We start from the raw sequence: 21928 nt of genomic DNA, 5'->3' as shown, positions 1-21928 counted from the left end.
AGAGATTTGGGGCTGTTTGACAGCTTTGAAAAACAACTGATCTGTGCAGAAGTTCAGCGGTAAGCTGAACTCTTCCACTGGAGAAAAATAAAGACATAAAAATAAATGTTATCTAAAATTGCATGGAGTTAAAGAAGAGTACCACTAAAATTCCATGAAGAAGCAAATAAGTGCATTTCCCAAAACTATTCTCAAACTATTCCTTAAACATCGGCTCCGCTTTGGATATCAGAAAAATCCAAAAAGACTATCAGCGACTGTCACTGATTTATGAAGTATAAACATAGTCCTGCTACTCTCCACAGCAGCCGTCCCATAGAAGATATACTGTTTTTACTTTAAGCATGCAATGTAATGCACTATTTATTAACATTCATGTAATATTTATTGCAGCTTTATTTTAGTACAGAGATATGTGCATTCACATGAGTGTACAGAATCCACACTGGTGCCTGTGTGTGAGTGTCGCCGAGTGTGTTTTCGCTCCAGATGGTGCGTAAGCCCATGTAGCTTCCACAGTTATCAATGCAAGCTGGAATTATGCAGACATGCTTAAATTCTGCAAACAACCCTTAGTTCTTAATTTAGATATTAATTAGTTTCCCTGTTACTTGGCAAAGCCCTGTGATTTCCCCTGACACCTCACATGTTTATATAACTGGGGCGTCTTCAGGCTGCAGAAGAGCATGTAGATGATGTAGGAGACTTGATAACATAATCAAAACAAGTTCATTAACTGAGACCACCGCAGTGGGCCTGACGAGGAGCGCAATCACAAACACATAGGCACTGCACTTTATTAAGTTTGTAATGTCTGTTTTAACTACTGAGACTCTGCATAACATTCACATTATTTGGTTCCAGTGAAGGGTGAAGACTGTAAAACAATGTATCCTTTGTTTAGTCTTTTACATTATAAATGTTACATCATTCTCCATTCCTAAACTGTTCTAATCTCACTGTTGGGTCCCGTGAATCATTCAGGTCTGGACAATCAAATCGTATTTACTCAAGAGGCATTTTTAAGCATGCTCTGGAGCCAGAAATGCTGCAAATATTAATCAATGTGTGTGGTGTAATGAAGAAAATTACAAGAGACTGTTTCATTTAAAATGCTTTTATTTTGAAGGTGGGTGTTTTATTTTGTAATTCAGATTTTCTGTGGGTGGGGCTTTTCCTGTTGTGCTGGACTTGCTGTCATTTGGAAGAAGCACATGTTGTAGTTAACGCAATCTCTGTTCATCCATCTTCTGTTCATTCATGGGGCATCGCCAGTGAGTATATTTAATTTAATAATTCAAGACCTAATTTAAGGACATATTATTTCTTGTGTGCAAAATTTATTTATTTGTTTACTTACCTGTATCTTAATTAATACATTTTGAAGGTGCAACCTGTTAAGGGGAATTAAATACTTTACTTATTAATTAATGGTAATGCAGAAAATACTTACCTGTATTTTGTTATGTGTTTGTTATTTCAGTTTTACCTTTTCTTCATTAAAATTACCTGCCAAGTACAACACACCGCCTGTTCATTGGAGGAAAACTTTTTGAAGGAACGAGTTTAGCTTGCTGTTTCATGTCAGATGAGAACAGTATAGTAAAATGGCGTCCTCTGAGAAGAAGATGGTTTCGGAAAAAGAACGTCAGTCTCAAGTTTCAATGAATGAAGCCCCAAAAATACAAGACAATATGAGGACTGCTGACGCAAAATCTCACACGTCATCTAGTGCACGTTGATCTACACGCTCTCAACGATCCATGGTCAACGTGGCAGCTGCTACAGCACGGGCAGAGGCGGAAGCAGCGAAAGCCAGAGCCTCTTTCGTCAGAAAGGAAATACACATTAAAATCGAAAAGGCTCGTCTAGAGGCAGAATTGGATGCGCTCAAGCATGAGGCAGAAGCAGAGGCAGCTATTGCAAAGGCCATAGCCATGGAAAACGCTGCCGTCGAATTAAGCTCTCACGGAAAGGCACTCACAAAGGGATGATTCTCACGCAGATGAGCAGTTTGATATAAGCCAACAGAGGCCATCTGCCCTGTTGACGTTGGATGAAGAGCACGGGTCCATTTGTCAAGTATTGGAGTCTCTCAGTCCTAAACCACAGCCCCCCTTTGGAGACTGTGAGATGCCGCAACACTCAAGCCCACGTCAGGCACATCTCCATCACTCCGAGTCACGTCAGCCAGACGGCTACCAACGTACCTCTAAGCTAGACAGCCTACATCAAAAAATCAAGGTTGAAGAAAGGCAACAAGTTGATACGTCAGATCATAAAAAGCAGCAAGTGTTCAGCCACTATGCTCCTAATCCCTCTCGTGGCCAGGATCTAAATAGCAACACGTCAGACTTAGCTAAGTTTTTGATAAGAAGTCAGCTGGTTTCAGGTGGTTTGACCAAATTTGATGATCAGCCAGAAAACTTCCTCGGCTGGAAGTCAACATTTACAAGTGTCGTGAAGGGACTTGATCTCTCTGCCCACGAACAAATTGACCTCCTCGTTAAATGGCTAGGTCCCGAGTCGAGTTATCAAGCTCGTAGGATGAAAGCCGCCAACGTCCGTCAACCATTGGTGGGTCTCAACCTCATTTGGGAAAGACTGGATGAACTTTATGGTGCTCCAGAGGCCATAGAGAAGGCTTTGTTCGCGAAACTGGACAACTTCCCAAGAATAGGCAACCACGATAACCACAGGCTTCGAGAACTTGGGGATTTACTGTGCGAACTTGAAGCCGCTAAGGAAGATGGTTATCTCCAAGGATTAGCCTATCTAGACACGGCAAGGGGAGTAAGTCCCATTGTAGAAAAATTGCCCTTCCATTTACAGGATAAATGGATGACATTTGGATCAAAATATAAGGAAGATCACACGGTATCTTTCCCACCCTTTTCAGTCTTCTCTGAATTTGTAAGGAGACAAGCCAGGGCAAGAAACGATCCAAGTTTTTATGTGACCAATACAGTTGCACCCGCTCTGAAAAAGGAGAGAATGGGGAATCTCAATTACAAGAATCCTGTGTCTGTGCATAAGACAAGTGTGAGCAACAAGGAAACGACTACAGATAGAGAGGGGAACCAAACAGAAGACGTAAACACGCTATGTCCCATACATAAAAAACCACACGCACTTAAGAAGTGCAAGAGCTTTCGAGCTATGCTCTTGGATGACAGGAAGAAATTCCTCCGGGACAAGGGAGTGTGTTTTCGCTGCTGTGCTTCAGTCTCCCACCAAGCCAAGGACTGTGGCGCTTCAATCAAGTGCACAGAGTGCGGAAGTGAACGTCATGTGGCTGCACTGCACTTTGGTCCTGCTCCAAGAGAGTCAAAGGAGCTGGTCTCTTACACGGGTCAAAAGGGCTCCAAAGAGCAGAGCCCTTCCGAGGTTCATGGCGGGGAGCCAGTCACCGCACCCAATGATGAACAAGTCTTAGCGGCTAAACCACTGTGTACGCAAGTTTGTGGTAAAGGCTTCAGAGGGAAGTCATGCTCAAAAATATGTCTGGTTAATGTTTATCCTGAAGGTCGTCGAGAGGAGAGTAAAAGGATGTACATGATCTTAGATGATCAGAGTAACGTCTCATTGGCCAAGACAGAATTCTTTGATGCCTTTCAAATACAAGGACCACGTATACCATACATCCTGACTACATGTGCTGGAGTTGTCAAGGTGACCGGTAGAAGAGCTCGCGGTTACATGGTTGAGCCACTCACAGGAGAGCTAAGTATCGCCCTTCCAACTCTAATAGAATGTAATAATGTGCCAAACAGCCGAGCAGAAATCCCAACCCCAGAAGCAGCGTACCACCACAGCTACATGCGAGCTATGGCTGACCAAATACCTGCTCTCGATGACGCTGCAGACATCTTGCTCCTGTTAGGAAGGGACATTCTCCAAGTCCACAAGGTGCGTCGGCAGTATAATGGCCCAGACAACACTCCATTTGCCCAGAAGCACGATCTTGGGTGGGTCATTGTCGGTGACGTCTGCCTGGGTGGAGCCCACGCCCCTACCGAAGTGAAAACCTTTAAAACATGCTTTATGGACAATGGTCGTCCCAGTTATATGCGTGCTTGTGAGAACCTTGTCAAAATTAAGGAGGATTTCAGCCAGACCCTTCTGCAGAACAGCTCTCTACCTTGGCCTCGTTCTCTGGAGCAGCAAGAGGATCTCCTTGGTGCAACAGTCTTCCAAAGGACTGAAAAAGACAATCAGTTAGCACCTTCAATTGACGATTTGACCTTCCTACAGCTAATGGACAAGGGGTTTGTTAAGGATGAAAGTGGCAGCTGGGTGGCACCCTTGCCCTTTCGAAACCCAAGGAAGCCTCTCCCCAACAACAGGCAGCAGGCACACCAACGGCTTATGTCATTGCAGCGAGCTTTCCAGAAGAGACCCAGCATGAAAGAAGACTTCCTGGAGTTCATGCAAGGGATTCTGGATAACAACCATGCAGAGTTGGCACCACCACCAGAGGGAAGGGAGGTGTGGTACCTTCCCATTTTTGGAGTCTACCACCCGCACAAGCCTGGTAAAATCAGGGTGGTTTTTGACTCAAGTGCTCGCTTCGAGGGTGTCTCGCTGAATGAGGTCTTGCTTCAGGGGCCCAATCTCAACAATGGTCTTCTGGGAGTTCTTCTTAGGTTCAGGAAGGAACCGGTTGCCATAACTGCAGACGTTAGGCAAATGTTTTATTGCTTTCTGGTCCAGGAAGAACATAGAGATGTTTTGCGCTTTTTGTGGTTCAAGGACAACAACCCTGAAAGTGAAGTGGTGGATTACCGGATGAGGGTCCACGTGTTTGGAAACTCCCCATCTCCTGCTGTGGCAACCTATGGGTTGAGGAGAACGGCACAGGAGGGAGAGAAGGATTTTGGCAGGGATGTCTGTGAATTCATTAAGAAAGACTTCTATGTGGATGACGCCTTGCGGTCCTTTCCGACTGAGGTCGAAGCAGTTGATGTTCTAAAGAGAGCCCAAAATCTGTTGGCAGGTTACAACATAAAGCTCCACAAGATCACCTCGAACAAGGTCGATGTTATAAATGCCTTTCCCAAAGAAGATCGAGCCAAGGGTATGGAAACTCTGGACCTTGCAGTTGATGACTTACCCACCCAGCGCAGTCTGGGAGTAGCCTGGGATATGACAAGGGATACATTCACCTTTAACATTCCCAAGCCCCAGAAACCCTTCACGCGCAGAGGGGTGCTCTCGACCATCAATAGCTTGTTCGATCCTTTGGGTTTCCTGGCGCCAGTGACGGTCGAGGGCAGGCTCCTTCTACGAGAACTGGTCTCTCAAGGTACAGATTGGGACACACCTCTGCCTCCGGAGAAATTTGAGAAGTGGCAACGGTGGCAGGACTCACTGCAAGAGCTTAATGATCTGAACATCTGTCGCACCTATGCTACATGTTCACTGATTAGGGCCAAAGGCGCTGAGCTGTGCGTCTTTTCTGACGCCTCGGTAAAGGCAATTGCAGCAGTTGCCTACTTGAAGGTGGAAACTGACGAAGGTCGCACAGAAGTCAGTTTCGTACTCGGCAAAGCCTAACTGGCACCTCTGGCAGAGCTTACCATCCCGAGACTAGAACTCTGCGCCGCAGTGTTGGCCACTGAAATTGCGGACCAGATCAGGGAGGAAATAGGGCTTAAGCTGGACAGGATCACGTTCTTCACGGACAGTAAGGTTGTGTTGAGTTATATAAGTAATGAATCTCGAAGGTTCTACGTATATGTGAATAACCGCGTGCAGCGCATTAGACAGTCCAGCCATCCGAGTCAGTGGAAATATGTAGCCACGGAAAGCAATCCAGCCGATCTCGGCTCAAGATCTGTGCCTGCAAGCCAGTTGCAAGGAACCAGTTGGTTGGTGGGACCAAGATTTTTGTTGGAAACTGAGAAGTCAACATCGGACATTACGGCCTTTGAACTGGTTAATCCAGACTCGGACATGGAACTTCGTCCAAAGGTCACAGCGCTCTTGACAAAGGTCTCAGGAGAACAACTGGATACTAAGCGTTTTGAACGCTTTTCATCATGGAGTAGACTGACAAGAGCTGTAGCTCGACTGTTACATGTGGCACAAAGCTTCCACAAGCCAGCACAGGACGCAGAATGTGTTGGATGGCACTACTGCAGGAAAGGCGTTACAAGTGCTGAGTTAACCAAGGCAGAACATATCATCATAAAGAGTGTGCAACGCGAGGTCTACGCAGAAGAGATGACATGCTTTGAAAGGAAACAAGACTTACCTGGGAGTAGTCCTCTAAAGAAGTTGCATCCTGTGAGGGACAAAGAGGGTTTGCTACGTGTAGGAGGACGCATCGTCCATTCAAACCTACCTGCAGATGAGACTCATCCCATCCTTATCCCTGGCAAGCATCATCTCGCTGTGTTGCTTATTCGCCATCACCACGTACAGGTCAAACACCAGGGAAGGAACTTCACCGAAGGCGCTGTGCGTGGAAGTGGCCTATGGATAGTGGGAGCAAAACGAGCCATCAGCAGCCTTATCTACAAATGTGTGACGTGCAGAAAATTGCGTGGCAAGTTGGAACAGCAGCAGATGGCCGACCTCCCCCCAGAGCGCCTGCAGCAAGAGCCTCCATTTACCCATGTAGGGCTGGACGTCTTTGGGCCTTGGGAAGTCGTGGCACGCCGGACCAGAGGTGGAAGTGCCAACAGCAAGAGGTGGGCGATATTGTTCACTTGTATGTCCACAAGAGCTGTCCATATAGAGGTGATTGAGTCGATGACTGCTTCAAGCTGCATAAATGCCCTCCGCAGGTTTTTCTCGATCAGGGGACGAGCAAAGCAGATTAGGTCAGATCGTGGGACTAATTTCGTTGGTGCTACCAACGAGTTAAAGCTTACCACAGACGCTCAAGAGGACAGTGTCAATGCGTACCTACTCAGTCAAAAGTGCACATGGGTCTTTAACCCCCCGCATGCGTCTAACATGGGAGGCAGTTGGGAGCGCATGATAGGAACGGCACGGCGTATCCTGGATTCAATGTTGCTCCAAGAAGGGAGGTCGAAGATTACCCATGAAGTCCTTTGCACATTGATGGCAGAGGTCATGGCCATCGGAAGCGCCTCTGATACTTACTCCAGCAATGCTGCTTACGCAGAAGATTGGGACTACGCCAATTCCTCCTGGGAACTTCTCGGATACCAATCTATTGAAACATGAGTGGAAGAGAGTTCAGGCATTAGCAGACACCTTCTGGGCAAGATGGAGGCTGGAGTACTTGAATACACTTCAGAGCAGACAAAAGTGGCATACCAAGAAGCCAAATCTCAAGGATGGAGACATAGTGCTGCTAAATGGGAGTAATAGCAAAGGCCTTTCAGAGTAATGATGGGCTAGTTCGGAAAGTGGAAGTAAAGGTGGCCTCCCACCAACCCCCCAGGACTTACCTGAGACCGGTCTCTGAGGTCGTTCTACTCTTGGAGTCAGAGGTGCTTTAGGTTAAAGTATATGTGGCATCCTACCGATGCCAGGCGGGGCGTGTGGTGTAATGAAGAAAGTTACAAGAGACTGTTTAATTTAAAATGCTTTTATTTTGAAGGTGGGTGTTTTATTTTGTAATTCAGATTTTCTGTGGGTGGGGCTTTTCCTGTTGTGCTGGACTTGCTGTCATTTGGAAGAAGCACATGTTGTAGTTAATGCAATCTCTGTTCATCCATCTTCTGTTCATTCATGGGGCATCGCCAGTGAGTATATTTAATTTAATAATTCAAGACCTAATTTAAGGACATATTATTTCTTGTGTGCTAAATTTATTTATTTGTTTACTTACCTGTATCTTAATTAATACATTTTGAAGGTGCAACCTGTTAAGGGGAATTAAATACTTTACTTATTAATTAATGGTAATGCAGAAAATACTTACCTGTATTTTGTTATGTGTTTGTTATTTCAGTTTTACCTTTTCTTCATTAAAATTACCTGCCAAGTACAACACACCGCCTGTTCATTGGAGGAAAACTTTTTGAAGGAACGAGTTTAGCTTGCTGTTTTGTCAGATGAGAACAGTATAATGTGTGAAGAGAACAATCGCACAATCACAGTTATGTCTTTGCAGCGACTATAATTTCAACCTCATATTTACTTGATGTCCATTATGTTTCATTTTCATTTTTGGATGATATAATTGTCTATCTTTATTATTGTAGGGCTGCAAATAACACTTAGTTTTGATTAATCCAGAGTTTTTTCTCGTATTTGGCCTGCAGTATTTCAGAAAATAATTAACCATTCCCAAGAGCCTAAGGTGACTTCTTCAGATATTCAATTTGCTATAATAAACCAAATATTACATTTTGTAATATACAATATTACAGACTATTTTGTTGTTGCTGTGTCCTATAATATTTCATTTTGCATCTGAAATCCTAAATACCAGAAAGAATTTCATAATTTTACTCCCACTTGCTTTTGGATTCAAAAAGCAAAACAAAGCTGTGTTGGCTGCGTCACCCAATGATTCCCCTTCCTCTTGTTGTTTCACATTCACGCAATTTCCTCTCAGCTTCTAACTTTTGCCTCCATGTAACTAACTCCTGTGATATTCTTGTTGATAACAACCAAAATAGGTAAACACTGATTCTTTTATCAATGTCCACCTGTCTGTCTTTGCATTTTCTTTCTCAGTGCACTCCCATCATCGGCCATGGATTTGTATTGGACAAGTACAAGTGCCAGTGCAGGAGAGGATTCTTCCACCCAAGCCGAGTGGCGCTCAATGGCTTTAAAAGTAGGTTACAAACCCCTCTGTGATATAAAAATACATATTGCAGCGAGCTGTCAGATCAAAAGTTAGAATTTTTCAAAAGGAAACTTTTGGGATTCATGAAAAAAACTAAAAACATCATTTTTTTTCAGCTGACAGCCACACATTTTGTTTGAAAGTCTTCTTATGTCTTTGAATGGGTATCATGGGGCCTGTGAGGTTATGAAACCTCAAGCTTCAGTCAAAGGATTTTGACTGTTCTTATTGTGAAAAGGTTTACTATTTTGTTTTTATTCTGAGCTCTCGTGGCAGCCACAGGTGGCTTCTGAATCCCAGACCTGTTGGATTATAGGGTGGCTGTGTAGACAGAGAACACGCATTGGCGGAATAAACTTGAATAAAGGATTAGTCACACTTTAAGTGACTGTTCACTAAGCCCCGCAACCCAAGTTACTGTTGCTATGCCTGTCAAATTTTCCGTTCTCATACAGCACTTAATGATTTACCATTTGAAATTTTTAGTAATTTCTTTAAACAAAGGCTCTTTGATTTCATCCAGAACTACACAAAAGCCAGCAACCATGGATTAGGTCGGCTGAAATGACAAATGTTGCTAGCAGATTTTGTTTGAAGCTAATGCTAATGCTAATGCTATAGCTCCAGCTGAACCCTGTAGACATGGAAATGAAGCAGCAGCATTGGTCATGTATCACAGGGTCAGAGATGTTCAAAAGTCATTTTTTGGAAGTCCAAGTTGAGTCTCAAGTCTTTGAGCTCGAGTCCAAGTCAAGTTTCAAGTCTTTGAGGGGCTAGTTCAAGTCAAGTCTCAAGTCTTTTGCCATGAGTCCAAGTCAAGTCTCAAGTCTCTGGCCATCTGATCTGTCCCTAACACTGTATTGTTAAATCTTGTGAATTCAAAGCACGTCCTGTAGCTACTAGGGCTGTCCTCGACTAAAGAAATTCTTAGTCGACTAACGCTTATATGATTTTGTTGATTAATCGATTAGTTGATGTAATCGACAGAGCTGTGCTCTTTGAGAGGTGGTTAAGACTAGAAAAGCACAATATAAATGTAGTTAATTAACCATTTGTAAAAATGAGTTTCTCCACAATTAATCCTGCAAAAGCACCACTTTAAATCTTATGTTTACCAGAAATGTGCTCATAAGTTTCTAGGAAATGAGTAATTAAGCATGAATAAGCATAAAAAATGACTCATCAACTAAAGAAATCTTAGTCGACTAAGACCAAAACGACCGATTAGTCGACTAAGAGGTGGCAGCCCTAGTAGCTACCATCCATACAGTACAGTATCACAATCAGTTGTAGGGTAACTTTATGGGGTCTACTGCAATGCAATCTGACGAAACACAAATTAAGAACTCTGATTCAATTTCAAATCTGTATTTTTCAACATTTTGTTGAAAAATACCACATTTTGGTATCGGACATCGTATAGTCAAATCTTCTGCTACTTAACACATCCCTCTAGCCCTCGGACCTGGTGAAATATTAACCTAAGTTTGTCACATCATATGGATACAACTATAAAGATACAATTTGCCTGTTCCCAGCATTAGCACAACACTTTGCGATGGTTAGCTTGTTACCTGTGACGATATATGCTAAATGTAACATCTCTTTCACATTAGCAAGTGACTGACCTATTTCGGTGCGTTTGGAGATGCCTGATGAAGTTCGACGTTGTTGATCCGGCATCATTTATCTTGGTGCCACACACCTTGTGTGTAGCTGTTCGCTTACTGCCACTTTTTATTAAGTTATTGAAAGCAAAACTAATGACAAAAGGCACAACTCCGGGAGGACTTGGTGTCGCCATCGTCAATGCATTTATTGATATGTGAGTGCGCGCTCATAGGCATAGCGCATGCGTTATGTTGCACATTATGGCAAAGGGCAGGGGACATGCAGCTCGTCATTTATATGCGCCAATAAAAGAAAATAGAAATACATGAATACATTTAGATTTAGATTTAAAAAGCAATAATTGCATGAAAACAGGTTGTTGATGAGTCTCGAAGCTCGAGTCCGAGTCAAGTCTGAAGTCTTTTGGGTCGGGTCACAAGTCAAGTCTGAAGTCACTGTTTGAGTTAACTTAAGTGCGACTTGAGTACGAGTCTCAGACTAAAGTCCCCATCTCTGCACAGGGTAAAGCTATTTATCCCGTGTATTATAGTACAATGTTATGAATAACAATGTAAGTGGGGATGACACGCAGCAAAGGGCCACACGTTGGATTCGAACCCGAACCACTGCAAAGGACTCAGCCTTACTGCTCTTACTGGGTGAGCTAGAGGTCGCCCCTTACGCTTTAATTTTAACAGTATGCTTTACCTGTACTAAAGAAAACAATTTGATGATGAGAAACAACCAGTAACACTAAGTAGGTTTGGTCAGAGTTACTACAGTAATGTAATGTAAACCTCCCCAAACCAAATAAAGAGCAGGACAAGCCTGATAACGTTAAGTTACTCTAATCTCTGGTATGTTGGAGGTTGGATGCCCCAGTGCTGAAGGTATTATTCTAACCTAATTAACACTCAACCCCACAAAATAATGTAGTTAGCTATACACATGCCCTTTGCCTTTGGAAGTAGCACTTGGTTATACTGTAAGCTAGTTAGCTGGACATGCTGTTTAATCCATTCCTTACACTTTCGCTTTTGTATTTTTGGTTTTGTAAAGGCCAACTACAAAAAAAACTCATACTAATTATCACTCTTATTTCTGTAAAGCCCCATGCATACCTTTGTGTGTGTGAAGAAATCCAAAGCTTACGGTTGCTAAGCTATGATTGGACAATCGCAGTTCAAGAGAGGGTTTAGGGAATGGTCATTGATATTGTCCGTCCTAAAGATCTGGCTATCACTCTCATATTTGTTATATTCCTTATTAATTGATACAGGTGTGACAGACACAATGATTATGGGCTGAACACTTACAAATCTGAACATTTACACACAATTTGGCTTTAGACCTTTTCTCCACAGATGGTTCTCCTTTCACCCTTGGATTTTCAAGTATATCCATAACTTTACCTCCCTGTTCGTGCTTTGGATTTGAAAGCCAGTATTCTGACACCTTGACTGAAAGCGCTGCATCCTCGGGCAGAAAGCTTGGCCCTGATGAGCGAGATAATCAAGCAACTGCGGTGGTTTTCATCACTGACTCCAACAATACAGCACCCCAAGGGGGATGATATGCTAAACTGGAGGTTTATTGTAATGCAGCGTGATGAGGCCTGCAGTCAAACGGCTCAGTCTGTGAAGAGACTCATCTTCCAAACCCCATGCAGACCCCGTCATTTAAAATCACTGCGGCTCAGATTGGGTCGCAGTAGCTGGCGACCCTAATTTCCCTTCCTGGAACCTAACTGTTATTCCTTGTGCATCCCAGAAAACAGACCAGACTGGAAACAGATTTTCTATTGTTCCCTAGCAACAGGCCAAAAGGACAGATGTCAAAGAAGAGAAAGGATGGAGGGAGAAAAACACAGCCTGCAATAACAAATAAATTATTCTGTAAATGTGCAGTAGAACCTCATGAAACATGACATTTGATTTGAATGTCACAATCACACTTTTTGCTGGTGATCGACATTTTGTCTAGATAGATAGATAGATAGATAGATTGATTGATTGACACAAGTTCATGATCTTAAAAGACAATTTGGATTATAAACCGAAATGTATTTGACAGCAAAGCCATTAGTGTGCCTCTTTATCAGCTGTCCCACACTGAAACTCTAAACACACGTCAAACTGACGAACGTTTCATTAAATTCATTAAACAGCCATAACACACAGTAACCGTGTGAGCTGTTTCACCTCAAAAAAAGTCTTTCCTCCTCATTAGGTTATGTGCAGAACTATCCACCACCTTCCAGTACTTTGCACATTGACTAGTTCGCTGGGGCTATAGCTCAGAGTGCAGAATTATAATTCTGCACTCTGAGCTATCTTCTTGAGGTAATGTTGATGTCAATGTTTCACTTCTACTTTTGTGATTCATGCAGTTTAATGTACAAAAATAACTTTTCATGTTGATCTCCTAGTCTCAGTTATTTTGGTTTGTTTTCATTTCACTTATGATGTTGCTCGGAAACCTGTTAGGTAGAAAGGTATACTGTTGACCTTTAGAATACTTACTAATACGTTCTTTTTGTCCAAAATCTTTTCCCGATCTCTTGTGGGTTAGGGTTATTTGAAATCCTCGAGCTAAGTGTAGCCCACAGAGTACACATGAAAAGACAAAAAACAAGCAACACAAGTTTACATTTTTCATTTAAAATTGAGAAGATGTGGAACTACAGTTATAAACAAAAAAGCATCAGAACAGAAGCACAATTTAGCAGCTTGAACAACAAGCAATCACTGAAAACAAAGCCCTCCCAATAGATAATCTGATGGAGATGCTGCCTGCACATGACAACTGACCCCAAACAGAGAGGTGTGGCATCACTGAACATCTGGCCCCACGCTAAATGTGTGAAACTGAGTCAAGAAATTACAATTTAATAGGGTTTCTCTTTCTCTCGTTCGGTAATTTCCCTCTATCCTCTTTCCATTCATTGTGACAATGATTTGTCCCTCAAAAGTCAAATAAAAGAACAGATTGTGTGCCCAGAGGTTTGAAAGCAGAGCAGTTTTGCCCCTCTAATAATCACATAGATGTGGATATAAACCAATACGAATACGTTATTAAGATATGCACACATCTGAACAGATACTAAAACAATCAAATGTATTATGTGGCTAAAACATGGTACTCAATATTCATACATTTAAGATGATGAATTTGAGATTCTCAAGAGCTTTGAAATGTAATGCATTCCTCACTTGTTTTATTCCGCTAACCTCCTGCTCTCTCTCCACTATTGATTTCCACCCATTACCACAGCTTTTTATCAAGACTTAGTTTAGACTTTTTGCATTCTGTTTTGAAGATGGGGTCCCGATAAAATAATCATGTTTCATTATTTGATTAATTCAGGTACACGGTTAAAATGTTATGTTGTTTTGCTAATTTTGCTATATTTTGCAGCTAAACTTGTAGATGCATGTATGAGGAGTATAAATAGCAGCAGAAAACAATTTATTGCAGAAAATGAAGCAGACTAACTTCTAAGCTTCCAGTATGAACCACATCTGTTATAAATCAGATTATGGATATGAATACAATACAGATATTTTTTGTAAGATAAACAAATACAGATAGTAGCTTTGTGCTAACAACATCCTGGCACCAATTCTCATTGTGAATTTCAGTGAAGGCATGAATACCAGAGAAGATAAACATCTTAACTGGGGTTTACAATAAAAAAGGCAAAAGACAGTGAGAGGGTGGATCACGAGTCATTTTGTTTTCACGGTCACCTCCTTCCCTTCTTTTCTAAACCAACAAAACCACTTTGTATGATTTCTTAGTTTCAGTGTCTGCATCATTGCTTGATAAATTGTCTTCAAGGTCTGTTATTATGTCAATAAATGTACCAGTCGATTCATGCCTAACTTGTTTGATCATTACCGGAGGACTTTCTGCACATTCTCTTGCGATCGAGCTCTACTGAAGCGCTGTAAAACTTTAGCACAATGTTTGCATACTGTATGAGCTCTGGGACTTACAAAGGAATTACATGCTTATCAAGCATAATTTTCAAGAAGAGCTGCATCATATGCGCATGTGCATGCTTGTGCGTGCATACAAGCTTGTGTGTGTGTGTGTGTGTGTGTGTGTGTGTGTGTGTGTGTGTGTGTGTGCATGCGTGCGTGTGTGGTGAAGATGGAGGATTTGGACTAAAGATTTACTCCAAATATTGCAACAGCAGACATGTCGCCGAATGAAGATTATATTTTTGGCATCGCCTGTCCTTTCTTTATATGTTATTGATAACATTTCGGCTCCAAAGGCACTTTAACAGAACACATACAGTCATGCGAATGTGACCAATTTCAAATGAGATGTTGGAAAAAAAATAATCTAGGGACAGATTTGATAAACCACATCCAAGTGTGCCACATGCTGGTATAACAACAATGATGCAGACCGGAGTGATGAAGGAGAGCGGTGTCACAGTATTTTATCCTCCTCTCCTTCATTAATCCCTCATCTGCCTAATTAAAGGCTGTATTCTTGTAATGATCACCCCCAAGGCTTTGTGATTGATTGGATTGATGTTTTTTACTCCTTTAAATTGATTAAGTGAGCATTTAATGAGAAGTCAGTGTGTGACGGCTAAACCAAATTAACTGCATCGATAATCCTTGAAAACACTATATCAGAGCCATGTTCTGAGTTGTGATGAGACATATTTTTAAAAAGGCTGTCTTTCATCTGTTAGAAGAGTACAAATGCTTGAGCTCTGTAGTAACATACAGTATGCAAATATATACCCAACATTTAGAGCTCTGATTGTCAACCGAAGTGCTCTCACATCTTCAGGTAAGGAGCATGGCTCAAACAGAGACGAGACCTCTGACGTGTCCAGTAAGTGCCTGCCGTGCCACGACGGCTGCCCCTACTGCCAGGACGACACGCCCTGCCTGGCGCAGGAGGATGGTGCTCTGCGGCTTGCTGTGGCCTCCTTCCATGCTCTGTGCATGGTGCTGGACCTGGCCAGCATGGTGGTGGTCTACCACTTCAGGAGGAAGAAGGTGAGTGGACACAGAGGCCACTGTGGAGGAGTGTTGGATGCAAAGTAAATGCTCTTTACACATCAGGACCTTAAAGCTACAGTTGATAACTTTTATAAAAAATAACTTTTTTGTCATATTTGCTAAAACTGTTACTATATTGTGATAGTATGAGACAGATAATTTGTGAAAAAAGTCATGTTCCTCTGCCTCCTCCTGGTGGTGCTCCTAATGGCATGAGGAAAACAACCAATCAGAGCCAATCTCTTTGCTCAATTTTTATTTATTAACCACATTATAACCTTGACATCATTTTTTGGGGGGAAGGGCGGACAATGGGGCAATTTCACGCATTCTGCATTATAGGAATTGTAGGATTCAACTTTTTGGAGCTTGACCCATACTAAGGACTAAAAGTCAGAAAATATTATCCTGTGCTGCTTGGATTTTTGGAGGAAGATGATAAGTCAGCTGAGACAGCGCTTGATAAGTGCCAAAAGCTGTTCCCGACAATCCAACATCCAGCATATTGTACCAGAGTTATATACAAATGAAAGGCAAACAGTACCTCCATGCAATAGCTCACACAGTAAATGGTTGTAAAATTAGACAAGTTTCAGCAGTTTTATTTCACACAGGGTTGCCCTCTAACAAAGGGCTCCATGGATTTAACGCTGCCACTGGATTTCAGTAAGTTAGAGGAGCAAGTCTGATAAGTAAATGTTAATTTGCTATTTATTTGTGTTTGAAAATATATGTAATTTCATACCACATGCATTTTACAGGGCCAAATTAAAAGACAATCCATTTCATGCTTTATTGTTTTTTTCTTGACAAACATTGAACTAATTAACACTCGCCTCAATTTGAATCGACATAGATTTGCAGCAAATAGTTGCATAATATCCCCTCTGATAATAGAATAAAGTGAAATAAATATGAGATCCTCACGGTGTAAGTTAATTACAACCGCTCCTCGGGCAAAGTTGAGTTGAATCTTTCCCAGTGTGCTATTTATAGACATTTGTGTTGTTGCATCAAAATCTCATACATTTCTTCAGTTCACAAGAAATGTCCCTGGAGCCCTTTGAATTTACATTAAAAACATAAAAAATCCAACCCAGAAAAGGTGCTGTCGTCATTTACATTCTTGTTTCAGGGGAAGGAAAAATGTTAGCAAACATATATTTAACTCTTTGTGTTTGTTTGCTTTGAAAGAGGCAATGATTTATTATTTGCATTTGCCTGTAATATGCAAAGAAGCTGGAGCTACAAATCATCACAACACTCTGTTCAAACAAACGGGATCAAAAAGGATTTGATGCAATACTTTTGACATGTTCGCTATGTTGCTGAATTTCACAACATAGTGCCAATTCACTGAGATGAGCAAACACCTTTAATTGATAACTTTAGACTGGCAATATTTTTCAACCCCTCTTAACACACCAAGCTATGTATACATCACTTTTTTCCTGTCAGTGATTGATTGATTGATGTTTTTTGTTATTGTTTCTCTTTCCCCATTAACAGAGCATCCGCACATCTGGTCTCATTCTGCTGGAAGCCATCTTGTTTGGGGCTTTACTGCTCTACTTCCCAGTAAGTCTGCATTCTGATCTTAAATGGCACCCACAATTTACTCAGTCTGTCACTCCTTCGGTTTTTGATTTGCTCATATTAAAGTTATAATGCTTAAGATGTCCTAATTTACAGTAGCAACACCAGTAGTTACTGGTGGTAACATTGAATGTGCTTTAATACTGCAGCTCCCAGAATTCCAAAAGTGGCTGTTATCTTATTTTGTAGACGTATTTTTCAAGGAACGATTGCTGTCAGTGTTAACCACGGCGACAAAAACAATATGTTTCCTGTGGTGGCTTCACAATAAAAGCCACCCGTGTTTCAACAGTTCAGTGGTTTAAAAATGAGGCAGCCACAGAAGGACATGCTGGCTTTGCATTACCAGTAACTTCATACAGCTCTGATACGGCCGTAGGAGAGACATAACTACAGTAAAGCTGGATTACTTATGTACTGTTTCCAGTCAATCCCTTCTGAATGTGAAGGCAATTTGAATCCAGTGTGGTAACAGCGGAATCCGCCGCTAACAATGACAACTACTATAGAGAGGTAATTACAGAATATGAATAAATTGAGTAGCTATTGCAGGAAAAATGGTATGCATAAATAGTAATGGGGTTTAGGGCTGGGACGGTTACCGTATTACCGCAATACCGCGGTCACGTGACGCCTACCGCGGATCTGAGCTTGTCACCGTCATCACCGCAAAAAAACATTGGCCTGCACATGTGTGCACGTTGTGTCTAATGACATGGATTCATTGATTCTAATGACATGGATTGTGTCTGATGACATTGTGTCTTACATGGATTAATGGTTTTCTAAACAAAAGTTATCATCAAAAGATGGAGAAAATCCGACCTTTCGCGAGTTGGGGAGCGCAATGTTCCATGACACATAATAACATTCTATTTGTGTTGACTATTGTTGGCCTATATGCGAGAGTACCTGTGTAATGTCTTGTATCGGAGAAATGTCTTTGCCAGGCTTTCCTACCGTGAATTTCAGCCTGCATGCACGTTTCGTAGCCTAAAACAGAGCGGCTTATATTGGTAGAGAGAGCAACGAGTTAGCAAACTGCTGAGTCGCCCTCTCTGCGCTCTGTCTGCTCACCTGCTAGACAGGCTGCACTCGGCATCGTCGGCAAACAATTTTATTTATATTTTACTTTATTGACAAAAGAGCTTTCTGAACTGTCTGTGGAATGGATCAACGGAGATGAGAGAAACCATTGTGGCCCTGAATGACAGCAAAACTCAGTGAAGACTCTCACATTGAGCTGAAATGGAAACACTGTGCTGTAATCTTTTACAGTCTATGGCTGCAAAATATGTTGTAAGGTTTAAGCCAATGTTTTTTCGGGGGTAACGCCATTCACTTTACTGGCAGTATTGACAATAGAAGGAAGGAAAAATTCCATACCGTCCAAGCCCTAATGGGGTTTGAGTTCATGAAAATCTTAATGATTGTAACTTTTAAATGAGGGAGAGGACAAAGTGTACAATTTTAAAAACTACCATTTTACCAAGAAAATTAAGGCATTGCTTGTTGTTAAAAAAATGGATTCATGTTCATAATAGAATGCATTACTGTGTAAATAAGGCAGTAAATACTGCCTCCTACTTCTTCAGCTGCAGCTAGATGCTGTTTTAGTACTTCTGATCATTGTCTGGAAAAAAACAAAGAGTTGGACATCAGTTAGTGTGCATGTACAGTATGAGTGTTAAGCGTGTTCTTGAGCTTGTTGATCTTATTGAGCGTGTTCCTTTGCCAGTCTTTCTGTTGCTTGTATGTGTGAGCAGGTCTAGGTTGGTAGGTGCCAGCTTGCATTGTACACAGTAGGTGTGTATTTGCATTTGTGCACACAGCCCACAGTGCACCTGGAGTGCTGCATCAGAAGCCCATCTTTAGCAGGGAAACAGATGGAAGAAACCTGAGCGCCATGTAACAGGGAGATCAGATGTAACCGGGGAATTCGCTCCCTTCAAATACTTGCACAGACTGCCAACAGTGAGCCATTGCTCTCTTCAAACAGAAGGCCTGATGGCTGGATGTTGGCCATTTTTAAGAAGGAAAAAAATCTGCCGAGAGAAAAAGCTTCAGAGCACTCGGCTGACTCTTGGGATAAAAGTTTTTGTTCTCATTTTAAAGTTACTGGAGTGTTACCATAGGAAATATATTTGCATTAGAATAGAAAGCCTGGTAGTGTTGGTGCAGCAGATAAGGACAGCAAGTATTTTAGATTTGTCCTTATGCGACCACACTTTGCGTATAATTCTGCTGTGAAGCTCATAATGGATTTGATTTTGCATCCATCCATCTGCCTTCTCCCCCCCATTCACCCCAAGGATAACAAACCAAAGTACCAAAAATAGTGTCCCAGAAATATCCTGCCACTCTCTTATGTTCACACACACTTGGATACACTCAATGGTCTCAATGGTCTCTTCCTCCCTTGGCTCTGCTGTATCTCCATCTTTTTCTGCATTTCTTGGCATGCCTTGCGTGCCTGTCTGCCCCACCCTTCCCCCATCTTTTTCTTTCATTACCCCTCTGCATGCTCACTCGCCTTCTCACCTTTGTGTCTGTCTCCTCTCCTGCAGTCTTAACGTTTGTTGCTGCTGCTGTTTCTTTGTTGCTGCCACCACAAGCCTCCTTAGCTAAGCTTGGTGCAGCTGCTCCGCTCTGGTGCTTGATGCATTTTTAAACAGTCCATCAAGTTCTAGCACAACTTGTTTTAAAAATACATCTGCTGATTAATTGATGGAGGAGGCATGGGAGGTTGGATACAAACCAGGACAGCCACCTTCTCTTCTGGGCAATATAAAAATGTGTCTTTTTATTGTGCAGTCTCCTGTGACTTCGTAGTCCACATGAGTAGCACTGCAGAAATGGTGTGTTTGTGTCTGCCAATCTGTGTGTGTGTGTGTTTGTGTGTGTGTGTGTGTGTGTGTGTGTGTGTATATAGGCAGGGTGGAGTGGCTTCAGATCTTCAGATTTTCCTGTGATTCTGTGCATGTGCATTTGTGCATGGATTTGCATTTCTGCATTTCTGTAGGCCCACAGTATGTGGGTGTAAGAAACAGTGCAGCCTACTTTTACCTGGTATTTATGGAAGTGATTTATTGTTTTGGTTCGTCATGTAGACCAGAGAGCTGGAAGGCTGGATGTTTGCTCAGGAAGCAAAGAGATTAAGGTGCCAGGGAGGATGCTAATCCTAACCACAATTAGCATGAGAATGAGACATGGAGAGGTAGGAGGACAAGAGGAAGAGAAGACACTGAAAGAGACAGAGTATGCAAGTGTCTGGTGAATTGTTGCACTCTTAAGGGTTGGCAACATTTTGGTCTGGTTCTTTACACTTTTATTTTTTTGTGTTTTTGTCTACTCTAATATTTGATTTAGCAGTAATGGATGCTATTACCTCATTCAAGCTCTATGTTGCTTCACAGAAGCAGAGGGAGAATGTTACAATTGCATATTGTTCAATTATCAAATCAGTTGTCATTTTCATTTCTAAGTTCGACTTTAAAAAAAGACATAATGTTTAAAGCTGCTTTAATCAATATTTGTTTATTAACACAGGATCCAATCATATTTAATGTAACAAACCTACCAAGACAGACAAAGTTAGATATCGAACATAGTGGAGCATTTAGCAGCTAAAGAGACAGATATTTCCCGCAGTAGTTGGTGGAGACCAAAACAAAGCTTCAAGAAAAGCGAATATTGAGCTTATATTCATCAGGTGGCCAGTAAAAGCACATTTTGCTTCGCATCTGCTTGATCTGTTAATAAGCCACTGTTTGCTAACACGTTCACTACATCAGCTTTACAAGGTGATAAGATGTTGATGTTGTGTACGGAGTGTGTTGTGGTGCCCCCAAGTGGCCACAAAATCAATGAATGCAGTTTTAAAAGAATAGTTCAATATTTTAGGAAATATGCTTATCCACCTTCTTATAAGAGTGAGATGAAAAGATTGATACCAGCCTCATATCTGTGCATTAGGGATGGAGCTGGAGCAGCGACATGGTTAGCCTAGCTTAGCATAAAATCTGGAAACAGAGGGGAACCGTGAGTCTGGCTCTGTCCAATTAAATAAATTTGCCTTCCAATACCTCTAAAGCTGCCACAGCACAGCACTCTGACATGTAAAGATGCAAATATTTGCTAACTCCCCATAAAACCACAAATAGTTTTTTTTTATATCTCTGTTTGTGTATGAATTAAACACACTATTAATAACATGTTAATTAATGAGCTTTAAAGGTGCTGGTAGGGAGATTTTTAAATTGTGGACAGAGCCAGCTAGATGTTTCACACTAGTTCCAATCTTTATGCTAATCTAATTGCTTCCTGGTTCTAGCTCCATACTTAATGCACAGACATGAATTAATATCATATGATTAGAAAAAGAAAGCCAGTAACCATATTTCCCCAAAATGTTTATCCATTCCTATAAAAAAAAATAAGTATTTTTTTTCCAGGAAAGCACATTATTGGTATTAAAGCTATGAGTCATGTCAGGGCTGTCTACCACATAATCACTATAATTTTGAAATATTGTCTTTGTCTGGAATATGGAGGGATTAATTTTTTGGTAGCAATTTTTATTTAAAAATTGACACGTACAATGAAACTCTTTCTTTTAATATCACAACTAATTTATCAGATCCTGAGCTGCAACAGTGACTCACAGTCGACAGTGGAGCATTAAAAAGGAACAGCTATAATTCCTGTTCTTGGGTATAAAATGGACTTGGCTCCCCACTGTCTCATGACCAGCATAACAATGACCGACTTTGGCACTGCAAGGTTTTGATGAGGAGTGTAGATGGAGGGAACCTGTTGATTCAACTCTGCGAGACACATTCTTATTCAGGAGGTGAGAGAAATGTCTGTATACCAGAGGTGAAGTGAGAGTGGAGTGGACACACTGACAGCTGAA

The 21928-nt window shown here is 41.6% G+C and overlaps 1 protein-coding gene across 1 annotated transcript in view; it reads left to right on the top strand.

Moving 5' to 3' along the window:
- LOC116065082 (probable G-protein coupled receptor 158) overlaps nt 1-21928 on the top strand; it is a 72909-nt gene that overhangs the window by 25590 nt on the left and 25391 nt on the right. The window contains exons 3-5 of the mRNA XM_036005185.1: nt 8662-8764; nt 15203-15414; nt 16927-16995. Of these exons, the coding sequence (XP_035861078.1) occupies nt 8662-8764; nt 15203-15414; nt 16927-16995 (384 nt within the window). The remainder of the gene's footprint in view (nt 1-8661; nt 8765-15202; nt 15415-16926; nt 16996-21928) is intronic.

This window comes from Sander lucioperca, chromosome 9, assembly GCF_008315115.2.
Source record: "Sander lucioperca isolate FBNREF2018 chromosome 9, SLUC_FBN_1.2, whole genome shotgun sequence".
Taxonomy (NCBI): domain Eukaryota; kingdom Metazoa; phylum Chordata; class Actinopteri; order Perciformes; family Percidae; genus Sander; species Sander lucioperca.
The sequence above is the reverse complement of the archived record's forward strand: the minus strand, read 5'-3'. Positions and strand labels throughout refer to the sequence as shown.